The sequence below is a fragment of the Mirounga leonina genome, unplaced genomic scaffold (assembly GCF_011800145.1).
Source record: "Mirounga leonina isolate KUSES-001 unplaced genomic scaffold, KU_Mleo_1.0 Mir_173, whole genome shotgun sequence".
NCBI classification, from domain to species: domain Eukaryota; kingdom Metazoa; phylum Chordata; class Mammalia; order Carnivora; family Phocidae; genus Mirounga; species Mirounga leonina.
The window spans coordinates 47,401,054-47,413,752 of NW_023270447.1; the positions used below are offsets into that span (position 1 = coordinate 47,401,054).

General features: G+C 36.8%; 1 protein-coding gene across 4 annotated transcripts in view; it reads left to right on the plus strand.

Moving 5' to 3' along the window:
• Window positions 1-11,395, plus strand: part of MYSM1 (Myb like, SWIRM and MPN domains 1) — a 36,639-nt gene extending 25,244 nt beyond the window's left edge. The window contains exons 13-20 of one of the 4 annotated variants that reach the window (XM_035018452.1): window positions 1,641-1,695; window positions 2,058-2,108; window positions 2,792-2,866; window positions 3,473-3,661; window positions 4,644-4,776; window positions 9,660-9,765; window positions 9,944-10,001; window positions 11,010-11,395. In XM_035018452.1, coding sequence (XP_034874343.1) covers window positions 1,641-1,695; window positions 2,058-2,108; window positions 2,792-2,866; window positions 3,473-3,661; window positions 4,644-4,776; window positions 9,660-9,765; window positions 9,944-10,001; window positions 11,010-11,177 — 835 coding nt within the window. In that variant the 3' untranslated portion in view covers window positions 11,178-11,395. Of the gene's footprint in view, window positions 1-1,640; window positions 1,696-2,057; window positions 2,109-2,791; window positions 2,867-3,472; window positions 3,662-4,643; window positions 4,777-9,659; window positions 9,766-9,943; window positions 10,002-11,009 lie in introns of those variants that run through there. The other 3 variants (XM_035018453.1, XM_035018454.1, XM_035018455.1) reach the window with 3 other exon arrangements.
• Window positions 11,396-12,699: the final 1,304 nt, after the last annotated feature.

The window sequence follows — 12,699 nt, forward strand, 5'->3', positions numbered from 1 at the left end:
TCAATAAGCTTACCTCTTCTGTCATTGACCACTGATTAAAATGTTTAAATGAGATAAATGTAAGCCTCAGACATCATTGTTCAATCAGCTGTACATTGCTACAATTAACCTGTGTTTTTTCATCTTATGCAGAAGAAAAATCTTGGCAGGTATCTTGCTTATATTCAGATAGAATATATTTGAATCTTTATGAGTCTGCTAGTTTCTAGCAGATCAGTCGTATCAGAAATGAAATTTAGATTTACTTATCATGACATATTTTCATAGATCCATTATTATTATTCTTAGTAGTCACCTCTTCACTTGCTAAAGGCTCAAAATCACCTGTTTAATAATCTTTTCCAGAATTTTCCAATATTTACATCTAATTTCTCTGCTTCTAAAGTCTGCTTTTTTGTATGTTTTGAAAACAAGCCCAGGGCACCTGGGTGGCAGGTCATGATCTCAGGGTCATGAGATCGAGCCCCGGGTTAGAGCCCCACACTGGGCTTCGTGCTGGGCTTGGAGCCTGCTTGGGATTCTCCCCTCCACCACTCACACATGCATACATTCTTTCTCTCTCTAAAAAAATAAATAAAATGAAAACAAGCCATTGCAATAATTGCCTATTCAAAGTCCTCCACTAATTTTTCCATTCTGTACAGTTCCTCCAACAAGATCAGTGGGGTTTCACATCATGCTTCTTCAGTGCTCTGGGATGCATACACTGTCTTTCTATTCTTTTTATTCATGCACTTTTTTATTTGAGGATCTTTCCCCTTCATTCAACAAATATTCCTGAATGTTTGTTATGTATCAGGCACTGTTCTAGGCACTTGGGATGCAAAGTGTCTGACTTTTGGAACTAACAGTCTCTGGTAGAATGGGAACTGAATAGTCCTGCTGTTTTCTAGTCCTATTAACATGAACATATTCCTTGTTTGTTTGGGTTTTTTCTTTCTCTGAACATAGCCTAAAAAAACTTATTAATCATTCTTAATATCTTTCTCAAACCTCAGTTCTTCACTGGTAAAAGCCTTTCTAACATTTCTCTCGGATTTATACGTGCTTTTGTATTCTACCCTTGCTTATGTGCCCCTCTTTTTGTCTTTTTTTTTTTTAACTCTTTCATTTTAAAATAAGTTTATCATAGAGCTTTTTATATACATTAATTTCTTTAGCAGAACTGCTTCTTGTTTATTCATTCAGCAAAAATTTATTGAGTACCTACTCTATGCTAATATGGTACTTACAAGTGTTTTTGAGAAACTTTCCTCTTTCTTGAATTTTCTTACCCATATCATGTCAGGGAGTTGGTTACATTTTCTTCAAACTTTTTGAAACCTGCTTTCAATGTAGGACACATGTGTGGGTACTTATAATGAATATTCTTCTCTGGGTGTTAAAAGAAATTAAGGCAACAGAATTACTTTCTCTCAAAGGTCCTGTCATTTCCCATCTTTTATTGAGTCCAAAAAAACAGTGCTTCTTTCAAAAGGGTTGTATGGAACGTCCTTAAGAAATTCTCCTAGTTTAGTATTTTTCTGAGAATTGGGGTTTAGATTATTGATGCACATTTTCTAATTTAAATGAATGTGATTTTCCTGATCTTGTTATTGAGATTATATTAGAAATGATTTTTTTTTTTTTTTCTTTTCCAGCTCATTTGATCCCTTCCAACTGATACCATGTAATTTTTTCAGTGAAGAAAAGCAGGTACTATTTATGCATCAGTGAATGGCCATAAATAATGCCCCCCTGTCAGACATGAAGTATTTCTTTTTCTGTGTGTGCAAGGCATATATATATATATATATATTATATATATATATGAAAGATTGGATAAAGCAGGGTACATTAAGGGTCAAATGAGTGATACAAATGGGAAATGAAAGCGCATTTCTCCATGCTAGGATTTTAAATGATAATATTTTAAAAATCTCTAGTTTGTGCTGAGCCTTGGTGGTGATGAGAACTTAGTGTAACATGTGAAGGAGGAAAGGGTGGACATTCCAGTGAGGAAGAACAAAATCTCTATTTTTATGCTCCCCCATTTTTTTTTTTTTTTTATATTTCAGGAGCCATTTCAGGTGAAAGTGGCTTCAGAAGCACTTTTAATAATGGATTTGGTAAGGATAATCTATTGTGCTTACTTACTCTGATTTCTATTCTTGTGTATTTTTATTGCAGGCTTAAGAGAGAGTATGGAAGACGTGTATTTTGGATCTTAACTATCCTCTTTTACAAGGAATCTAAAAATAACTCTTTTCTTTTGGAGAAAAGCCAAACAATTGCATGTTTCCATATTTTAGAGAAAATAAATTAATGTGAGTTTTGCAGACTGTTTATCATCATTAACCCTATATTCATTTCCTGGTATCCTTTGTCTGCTGCCTTCTAGATAACTGCAACAAAGCACAGCTACAATTTGGAGGCTCCTTGTTTGCACTAAATTCCAGAGACCTCCAACAGTTGTGTCTGTTTAGGGCGTTCTTCTATTATATCCATTATGATACCTTTCCTGAGTAAGGAAAACAAATGGTATCTTCATTTTGTAAATTTAAAAATAGCATCTTGAAGTGTTTGAATGTTTGGTTCAAAGCTTCTCAGCTGGCAGTGAAGATAAATCTGAAATCCTAAATTTCTTTGCACTGAGCCTAGCATCTGATTCCTCCACTATGCTACTTTATTTTAGAAAAGCATAGTTACCGTACTTATAAATGACTCTCGTGTGATAAGTGAGTTTTATTCTGATTTTTTTGTCAGATGGATTTGTATGTTTGGGCTAAGTCTATTTTGTATTTCTTTTTAGCATGCTCATGTTTCTATAGCAGAAGTGATTGGTCTATTAGGAGGAAGATACTCAGAAGTTGATAAGATAGTTGAAGTAAGTTCTCACCTTTAAAAAATTTTTTTAATTATTTAGTACTGCTGCCATACCAAATATTTTTATAGATTTCAGTGGATATAATTAAAATACAGACTTTTACCCGTGATGTAAATGAGACTATGCAAATGTGGGTTAGATATTCCCAGGTGTAAATTAGCATTCTGTATATTGAGCACCAGTTTCCTTAGAAAGAGGGAGCACTGCCAGCCAGGCCTCCTCATTGCCCTCACCAATAAAAAGCTACAACTACTTTAAAGCCAGGAAACATGCACCTACCCTATAGTTGAAACTTCTCTGTTGCAATTATTATCATAAATAATGGGAGTCATTGGAAGACTGTGTTTGTACAGATATTATATGGGCTAACTTGGAGAACTAACAATTATTATGGCCTTGTTTGAGTAGAAACATGGATTCTGAGTTTCTATATACAACTGCACTTTTAGAGTGTCATTCATTGCAGGTTAAAGGCTGCTTGTGATACTGTCAAGTACTTTCATTAGCTTAAAGAAGTTTCTGTATCTACGTATGAAGAACTAAAACTTTAAGTAATAGAATTAACAGGATTTCAGTGTAACCGTATAAGGATTAATCTTTTCATAGGTCTGTGCAGCAGAGCCATGTAATAGTCTGAGTACAGGACTGCAGTGTGAGATGGATCCTGTCTCACAAACACAGGCCTCAGAGACCTTGGCTGTGAGAGGTTATAGTGTTATTGGATGGTATCATTCTCATCCTGCCTTTGATCCAAATCCTTCCTTACGAGATATTGACACTCAAGCCAAATACCAGGTGGGCTTCTAGGTCTTATGTGTACGTTGTGTGTAAATAATTGTACTTTTTCTCCTCCTTCATTGCTTTCTATTAAATAAATGTATTTTTAACATTTCTAGCAAAGTATTGCATTTCTAATATTATTTACATCTGGAGTTTTGAAATAACTTTGCATTTTTTCTGATCACAAGAGTAATATGTGTTTATTTAAACATTTGGGAGATCAGCTATTTGTTTAGTTCAGACAAACCATCTAAGTAACAGTGATAAGTACTGCCAGAGCCTTTAAAAATTTATGGGAACTGGGCACCTGGGTAGCTCAGTCGGTTCAGTGTCTGGCTCTTGATTTTGGCTCAGGTAATGATCTCAGCGTCCTCAGATGAGCCCCACATCAGGCTCCGCCCTCATCGTGGAGTCTACTTGGGATTCTTTTCCTCTTTGTCTCCTTCCCCCTCAACACCTCCCCCTGCTCAAGCTCTCGCTCTCTCTCTAAAGTAAATAAAATCTTCAAAAAAAAATTGATGGGAACAACTAGGATAGGGACTGGGTATGAGTGAAATAATCATTACCAGTCTATTTTACATCTCTGGGAAAGATGAAGTTTTGTTTGATTCTAACAGTTTATGTTAAATAGATGAATGTTTTTGCTGTCAGCAGCTGTTAATAAATTATTACCATATTGATAAAGATTATAGCTGAAGCGTAGTGAAAATAATTTGTAAACATGTTCATGGCAAATATAGATTTTGCAGGCCAGGTGATGACCCTTAAAAGGGGTCATTTCTGGTCACTTCTGGTTGGGTTGAGCACATTTTGGCCTAAAAAATTTAGAGTGTGGAATGATACATATTTCATTTAGTTGCTTTTTGGATGTGAAGTTTTTAACACACCTTTTGTCCCTTTTTCCCGAACCATTAGGTGTTTAAGATGTTGGTATGGGTAAATACTGATTTTTAAATTTATGCAGTCGAGACTAATTATATTTTTCTTTTAATTGTAGAGTTACTTCTCCAGAGGCGGTGCAAAGTTCATTGGAATGATTGTTAGTCCTTATAATCAGAGCAATCCTTTACCTTATTCCCAGATTACCTGCCTGGTTATAAGTGATGAAATTAGCTCAGATGGCTCTTACCGTAAGTTTTCAACAAAAACAACTTCACCTGATTTCTTTTTTTTTTTTTTAAAGATTTTATTTATTTATTTGAGAGAGAGAGAATGAGAGAGAGAACACATGAGAGGGGATAGGGTCAGAGGGCGAAGCAGACTCCCCGCCAAGCAGGGAGCCCGATGCGGGACTCGATCCCAGGACTCCGGGATCATGACCTGAGCCGAAGGCAGTCGCTTAACCAACTGAGCCACCCAGGCGCCCCTTCACCTGATTTCTGCCATCATTTCTTTGAATCTTACATATTAAAGAATTTATAATTATGCGAAACTATGTGATGGAAAAGTTTGTACCCTCAACTAGGGATCACTGTTTGCACACCATGTAATGCAGCCATCCTCTTCCCTTTGGTGATATCCTTCTAGATTCAAGCCCCTACTCTGTTACCATGGCCACTGGGCAAAAGGATTACAACGTGGAGAAAAGTTTGGGCCAAGCAATGTCCATGTTAAGTACAGGCCTACCTCCGAGATATTGCAGGTTTGGCTCCATATTGTAAATATCACAATAAAGTTAGTCAGATGAATTTTTTGGTTTCCCAGTGTATATAAAAGTTATGTTTACTCTGTACTATGGTTAAAAAATACTTTTGCTAAAAAATGCTAACCATCTGAGCTTTCAGTGAGTCATAATCACTAATCACAAATCACCATAACAAATATAACAATAATGAAAATTTTTAAATATTGCACGAATTGCCAAAATGTGACACAGAGACACGAAGTCAGCAAATGCTGTTGGAAAAATGTTGCTGGTAGACTTGTTTGACCATAGGGTTGCCACAGACCTTCAGTTCATGAAAAAAACAATAGCTGTGAAATGAAGTGCAGTAAAGTGAAGCATAATAACCTGAGGTATGCCTGTATTAGAGATGCTCCTGTAAGCAAAATACACAGAGTCTCTGTTTTCAGGAAATTTCTTATGAATGCAGGCTGACTTTCTCTGCAATGGCATTCAAATGGGGAAAAAAATGAAAAATGACCACCCTGTCACCAGCTCTCCATGGCCTCTCAGTTTTAGGCTTAACAGTGCCTGACTAGTTTCCTTCTCTTAGTTTCCATTCTGTCCCAAGAAAGACTGTGCTTTCTTGGGCTTAGGCCATCGTATGGTTGGGTTCATTTGGGAATTAGGTTCACTTGTGGTCCAGTCAGCTCTGGCTGGACAGGGAATAGATGTGGCAGACTAGGGAAGGGAGGGGAAAGGAAGAGGCGAGTGTGCACAGAAAGGAAAAGACTAGAAGGAACAGTGACTTCTGTAGGCTGTTTATTCTCTCTTCTCTGTCCACCACCACGGCTCTCGTTCTCTGTCCTCCCTTGATGCTGTCACTGCACACTGTACCCTTAAAGGTAGACGTGATACCAGACTTGTTTTTCTGTCCTCGGTCTCTAGCACGAGACCTGGCATAAAGCAGGTACTGAGTGAGTGTTTGTTTAACAAATTAATTTTGGTTTTCATAATGTCACTTAGACCCCGTCTCTTTGGTAAAGACCCTACCATTATCCCCATGTCATTGCAAGTAGTTGCTCTGCTCTTTGTACACCTGCAACACTTGTTTCATGCCTTCACGGTGCTTTTGTCCTTTAATGTATCTCTTCAGCATGTCTCACTAAAATGTGAACCTCAGAGAGCCCAAACTGTCTTTGTCTGTGTAGCCCCAGCAACACCTAATCAATTGCCTTGAACTTAGGAAGTGGTCAGCACTCTACTGGTTTTTATTGAATGAATAGTATTGACACTGACTTCAGTTCAAAATGCCCATTTTGAACATAACATTTGTATACAATATTCTTAAGCCCAATATAAAAAGTTACAAAAGGAGTAATCACAATTAATTTATTCTCAATTTAAGTCATCTTTTTAATCTCACAGTCTGCTAGATTTAGGGAGTGAGCCTGTACTCTGATGGTATCAGAGTATACAGAGAATATAGTAGCTACCAGTTACATAAGACTATTTAATTAGAATTAAATGAAATTTAAAATTCAGTTCCTAGAATTCCGCTTCTGGCCCAAAGGAAGTAACAAAACCTCCCTGAAACAACCACAAAACTGGACAAATGTATAAGACAATGGTGTTGAGGTCATAACGTCAGGCAGTGAGGGGATATGATTGCTGAGAGACGGGAAACAAATGAGGAGAGCCCCCGAATTACCCTAGCTTGCTTACCAACTTAACAGAGTTTCCAGGTATGACACAAGGAGGAGAACCCTACCCAGAGGCTGGCAGCCTGAGTTGAGGTGACAGACAGACAAATGCAACTAAATTTGCAGGACAGGGGACCCGAGAGCAGAAAAGTACATGGAGAGCCCGACTCTGGAGATTTGACAAAGGTACGAATTTAGTATTGCAAGAAAACACAGACCAGTGCATGTGAGGAAGAAAGTACCCCAGTCAGGGGCAGGAACCACTTGAAAGGATGAGAGAGGACAGTACTGGACGCTCTCATAAGCTACGATTGGACAGCACACAGGATTCAGCATTATAATTGCAGAAAGTTCTGTTGAGCAGAGTTGTCACTTAAGTGCCTCTTAACACTGCTTACTCGGTCTTAGTCCTAGGCTCTTCACTTTGCTCTTCTTGGAAACATTCTGGTTCAAGAATTAAAGTTTTCTAGAAACCAGGGGATGTCTTGTGTTACTGTACTTTTAACTTAGGTTCTCTCTTCCTCGCCTTTCCTGGCGTGGCCTGTCCTTTCTTTTTTCCTGTTAGGTATATACCCAAATTCTACCTTTAAAATGTCTCTAATGGATAAGCATTTTCTATACTTGTATTAGTCAGGAAATACACTTAGTGACTAGTTTTCTTCTGATATTTTAATGGATTAAAAATATTTAGTACAAAAGGAAATTTGTACTGATTTTAGTGCCATTTTTTAACTTAGAAAAATATTCTTAATACCAAACAGAGCTGTATAGTTTGTGTATGTGCGTGTGTGTGTTTTCATGGTTTTCCACCAGCACAGACTGAAAATGCATTATTCTTTATTCTTATTTTTGGCTTTCATTAAGAGTAGGAGTTGCTTGCCTGTATTCAGACCCCAGCTCTGACATTTATTGGTTATTTTACCTTGGGCATATTACTTAGCCTTGCTCATTCCCTTTTGCCACATCTATAAAATGTGAAAAAAATTACTACCTTGCTGGGGCACCTGGGTGGCTCAGTCAGTTAAGCATCTGACTTTGGCTCAGGTCATGATCTCAGGGTCCTGGGATGGAGACCTGCGTCATCTCCACCACACTCAGCAGGGAGTCTACTTCTCCCTACTTCTCCCTCTCCCTCTGTCATGCCCCCCCCCCGCCCCCACCACTCGTGCGCTCACGCTCTCTTTAATAAAAATTACTACCTTGGAGTTGTGAAAACTGCTGGTAATATATGTCAGGTGCTTAGGAAATAATAGATCTTCAGTAGGTAGTTGTGATTATACTGTTGTCTGTGCTTTTAAGTAATCCAAGCATATCAAGTAAATTATTGATATCACCAAAAGGAGTTTGCTTAATATCTTGTGTGCTGTAATGTGTCACTCTTCTTAAGTTTTTGGAGGGAAAAAGTGAAATGGAGGAGAATTGAAAAATGAAAAAAAAGAAAAGATCCACCTGAAAAAAATGGGGGTAAAGGCCTTTTTAGAACATATTGACAAAGTATGCTTATATTGTAAGGAAGTGTAGTCGTGATGTTTTTTCCTTTCATTTTTTTCATGCCTTCTGATTTGCTGGCATTGTATTTACTTGAAAAGCCTTATATTAACAAAAACCCAGTTGAGAGGCAGTATATTGTAAAGTTAATAACAGAAACTCGAGCCAGACTGCCTGGGTTCAGATCCTGGCTCTACCTCTTCATAATTATATATATGCTGATGAACAGGTTATGTCTTTATCCCCTCCCCCCCCAAAAATGGGGGGACAATACTGGTAGCTAGTTCACTTAAGTGGCCTTACGTATATAAAGCACCTTAAGCCTGCCATGTAGTAAGCATTATGTAAGTTTTACTATTATTTTTATGGTATTGACCTTTGGTAATGAATCAGCTGAGCTTTTCTTTTAATACGTTACAAATAAAGTTACAGGGGGATTTTGAAGGTTACATGAGAAATTTCCAAGTAGGCTCATCCTTGATACTTTTCCTTTGTAGCTGTGTGCATGGTATCCACCCCTTGGGCTCCTTTCCTCCAGAGTTTAACTTGACAGAGAAGTGCAGTTGCTGCTTCTTCAGAGTTAATCCTATTCCCTGGCTGTTGTTAGATTAGCACCTACAGGGTGGTAAAGTGAATGTGAGCTCAGAAGCCAGGCCAACCTGCTGGGGCTTAAAACACAGGCTCTTCCACTTCACCAGCCTAAACAGGTTGTTTCACTGGTCTCAGCCTCAGTTTCTTTGTTAAATAGGAATAATGTTTGCCTACCTTATAGCATTGCTGCAAGCTTAATCTGTATAAAAATAAAAATCACTGGGATGAAATATGTCTTGTTTTGCGTAGCTAAGTGTCAGTTTAAGCCCGTGTTTCTGGCACAGTCTTTAACAATGCCCCCTTTCACTCAGAAAGTTTCCTGGTTTGGATATAAATTATGTAATCACCCTGCCTCTCAGTTCCTTACATTATATATATATATATATATATAATTGTCATGCAAATGGTACTTTTACTTTTCTTTATTAGTATTAATTGCTTGCTTGGCATTAATGTGTTTGATGGACCAGGTTCAGCCAGGCAGTAAACATTTAATGAATGCCCACTATGTTTAAAGTGCTGTTCAGCTGGTCTGCCAAGTTGCGGGGATGAGGATTTTAGGTAATTAAAAGGAGATTGGGGACTTAAGAAATAGCTGATGACAGTCTGCTTCTTTATGCTTTTCTAGGTTTACCTTACAAATTTGAAGTACAACAGATGCTGGAAGAACCTCAGTGGGGATTAGTGTTTGAAAAGACAAGATGGATAATAGAAAAATATCGGTTATCCCATAGGTATGTACTGTGCTTTGAGATGGTTGCACATCTGCAGTGTTTCTCATTAAATTAGGTTTTAGAGAAAACCCAAGTTAAATATAAAATTATGATATATAGCATCAGTGACAGTTTATTACAAAACTGATCAGTTTATAGTATTTGTTTCATCAGTTTGTTTTCATATTTCTTCCAACAGCAGTGTCCCTATGGATAAAATCTTTCGCCGGGATTCTGACCTGACTTGTTTGCAGAAAGTAAGCTGGTTTCATTTTAATTGGTTCTATTGTTCATGGATTCTAAAGCTATTCATCTTGATGTGTTTTCCCATGATGCCAGATGCTTTGTGGATACATTTTCTGTGTATTTCTTTATTGCTTTTTCCTTTCCAAAATTAATTTCTAAGAGATCATTAGTAATGCGTTTTGTTGCCCACACTTGCATATAGAAATAATACTATTCTAGAATAAATTTGTGTTGGCCGATAAATTTCTTAGCAGATTAATGTACACAGTGGAGAACATTTTTCTGATTTTATTAAATTCAGAAGCGCCATGTTTCCATTTAGGTTTAACAATTGATCATTTTCAAGAACAGTATTACAAATCTAATAGTTACATTTAAGTGGTCATTTTATTGAACTTTCTGGTAGGATATAAGAGTCCTGAGTTCTTTTATTTCACTTCTTGTTTCCATGAGTATAGTTAAAGACCAGTATGGCAACACCTTTTTTTTTTCTTGGTAGCAATTTGAGAATAGAAAATTTAAACATACTAAGTTTCTTTTTAATAGTTTTTACCCCCTTCTATTAAAGCCACTTTCTCTTTGTTCTTTTGGAAGATTAATATGCATATTTTTTAGGAAACAGACTCTATCTCGCATCCTAATTTTGAAATAGTAGAGTCCTGTGTATGTACACAGATTTTTATTCTACAGGATTATTTTGCTTTGTAAATGTAACTACTAAAAAAAAAGAAGCAAAGTCACAAATTTGTCCAAAGTAGAAAGCATCACACTTAATATCTCAGGTTTGTGTCTTCATACAAAATCATAAAGGAACTAGCCTAAACATTTCTCAACAGTGACTTCTACACTTTGGCTGTATGATTATTGATCATAAATTTATCTTAAACCACGTTTAAGGAGACTTTCTCATTTGCATATTAGAAAATGTGAGATTTGGAAAGGGATACAATAATGATAGTAATGCAAACCCTCTTATACTTTTTGTGTATTTTAAATATAAAATTTTTGTTTTCAACTAGCTTTTGGAGTGTCTGAGGAAAACTCTGAGCAAAGTGACTAACTGCTTCATTGCTGAAGAATTCTTAACTCAAATAGAAAATTTATTCCTTTCCAATTATAAAAGCAAGCAAGAGAATGGAGTAGCTGAAGAGGACTGTGCTGTGGGTCCAAAGGAATTGTTAATGTAATTATTTTAAAGGAAGACCTTTTAATCTTGACACAGTAGATCCTTCTTGAAATTATTGTAATTTAGCTAATAGTGGCACAACTTTAATATTTTTCCTCTAGTTCACAAAATCCAAACTTTGCCACATAAATCCTATGACACTTGTTTTCACACAGTGATTGTCAGAGTGTGGTGTGAAGCAGGGTCTGCTGCAGTCTGCAGTCCTTCCCCTCCCCCCCCCCCCCCCCGCGCCCCGCCACCAGCCAGTGAGTGCTGCAGGAGACTTTGAGGGGCTGTCTGCTTTTTTGTTGTATTCAGGTTGATAAATGCAATATCTCTAATATTTATTTCTCCCCAAACTAGTCATTCTACTCTCGGTACCTCACATCTGTGTCTCATTAGGAACACTTCCATTTTTTCCATGTCTTTTGATGAGATTTTATTTATGGTTGCAAATGAGATGTGGATGGATGGTCACTGAGGTAATGAACATGGTTGAGAACTAGTGGTGTAATAAATCTAACAACACGCTGTAGGAGGCCAGGGGAGGCCTAAGGAGAAAATCTTAAACATAGAGAAGAGACCAATGGAGAGAATCAAATTGCCAGTTTTTCATTATAGATATTTGTTTCCATTTTATTTTACAGCAATAATACTACAGGCTGTGCCATTTTCTCAGCTAGCTGAAACATTTAATATGGATTTTGGATACATAAAATAATTAGCTTCAACTATATGTCCACTTACTATGTGTGATAAAACCTCATTTAATTGGAACACAGATAATCATAACTCTCAAACTAGATTTTTTTTTTCTACTACCTGCTATCAGGAGAAAGAGGCAAATTTTAATAATGCTTAAATATTAAATCAGAGATTTAATTTTAAAAACAAAAAAGCCTTCCAGGACATATTACATATATAGTCCAGTTTCATAGACTTTCTAAATGTAGAACAGAAGTGAGCAAAACTTTTTATGTAAAGGGACAGTTAGTCAAAAACTTAGGCTTTGCAGGTCACATACTGTCTCTATCAGACATTCTTTGTTGTATCTTTTTTACAGTCCTTTAAAAATGTAAAACCATTCTTATTACCTCATGAGCCTCACAGAGAATGGGTTGCTGGCCATTATCTTCCAACCTCTGCTCTAGAGAATTACAAACATTTATAATTTATTTTCAGGTATATGAACCTGAGACACTGAAAGGCCTTATTTACATCATCTTCAAACAACAACAAAACTTAAAATTATGATTTACATTTAAATATATTTTCAAGTAAAATTAGCAGTCATGCTGCCTGATTTACTCAGATAGATTTGAGTTTATTTCTGTGAGCCATAGAACTGATTTACACCCATTCTCCAAGCACTCTTACTAATAACAGTTTTATTACACCTTATCTGGATATGATTCTGTATTTTTACCTTTTTTGGTTGTAACCATTAGCCATGGAAGAATATGGCAGTGTCTGAGGGAGCAATGAGCCAGTTCTAGATGGCCTACATCTTGGCTCAACCCTGTGACTTGGGGGTGGGGGTGGAG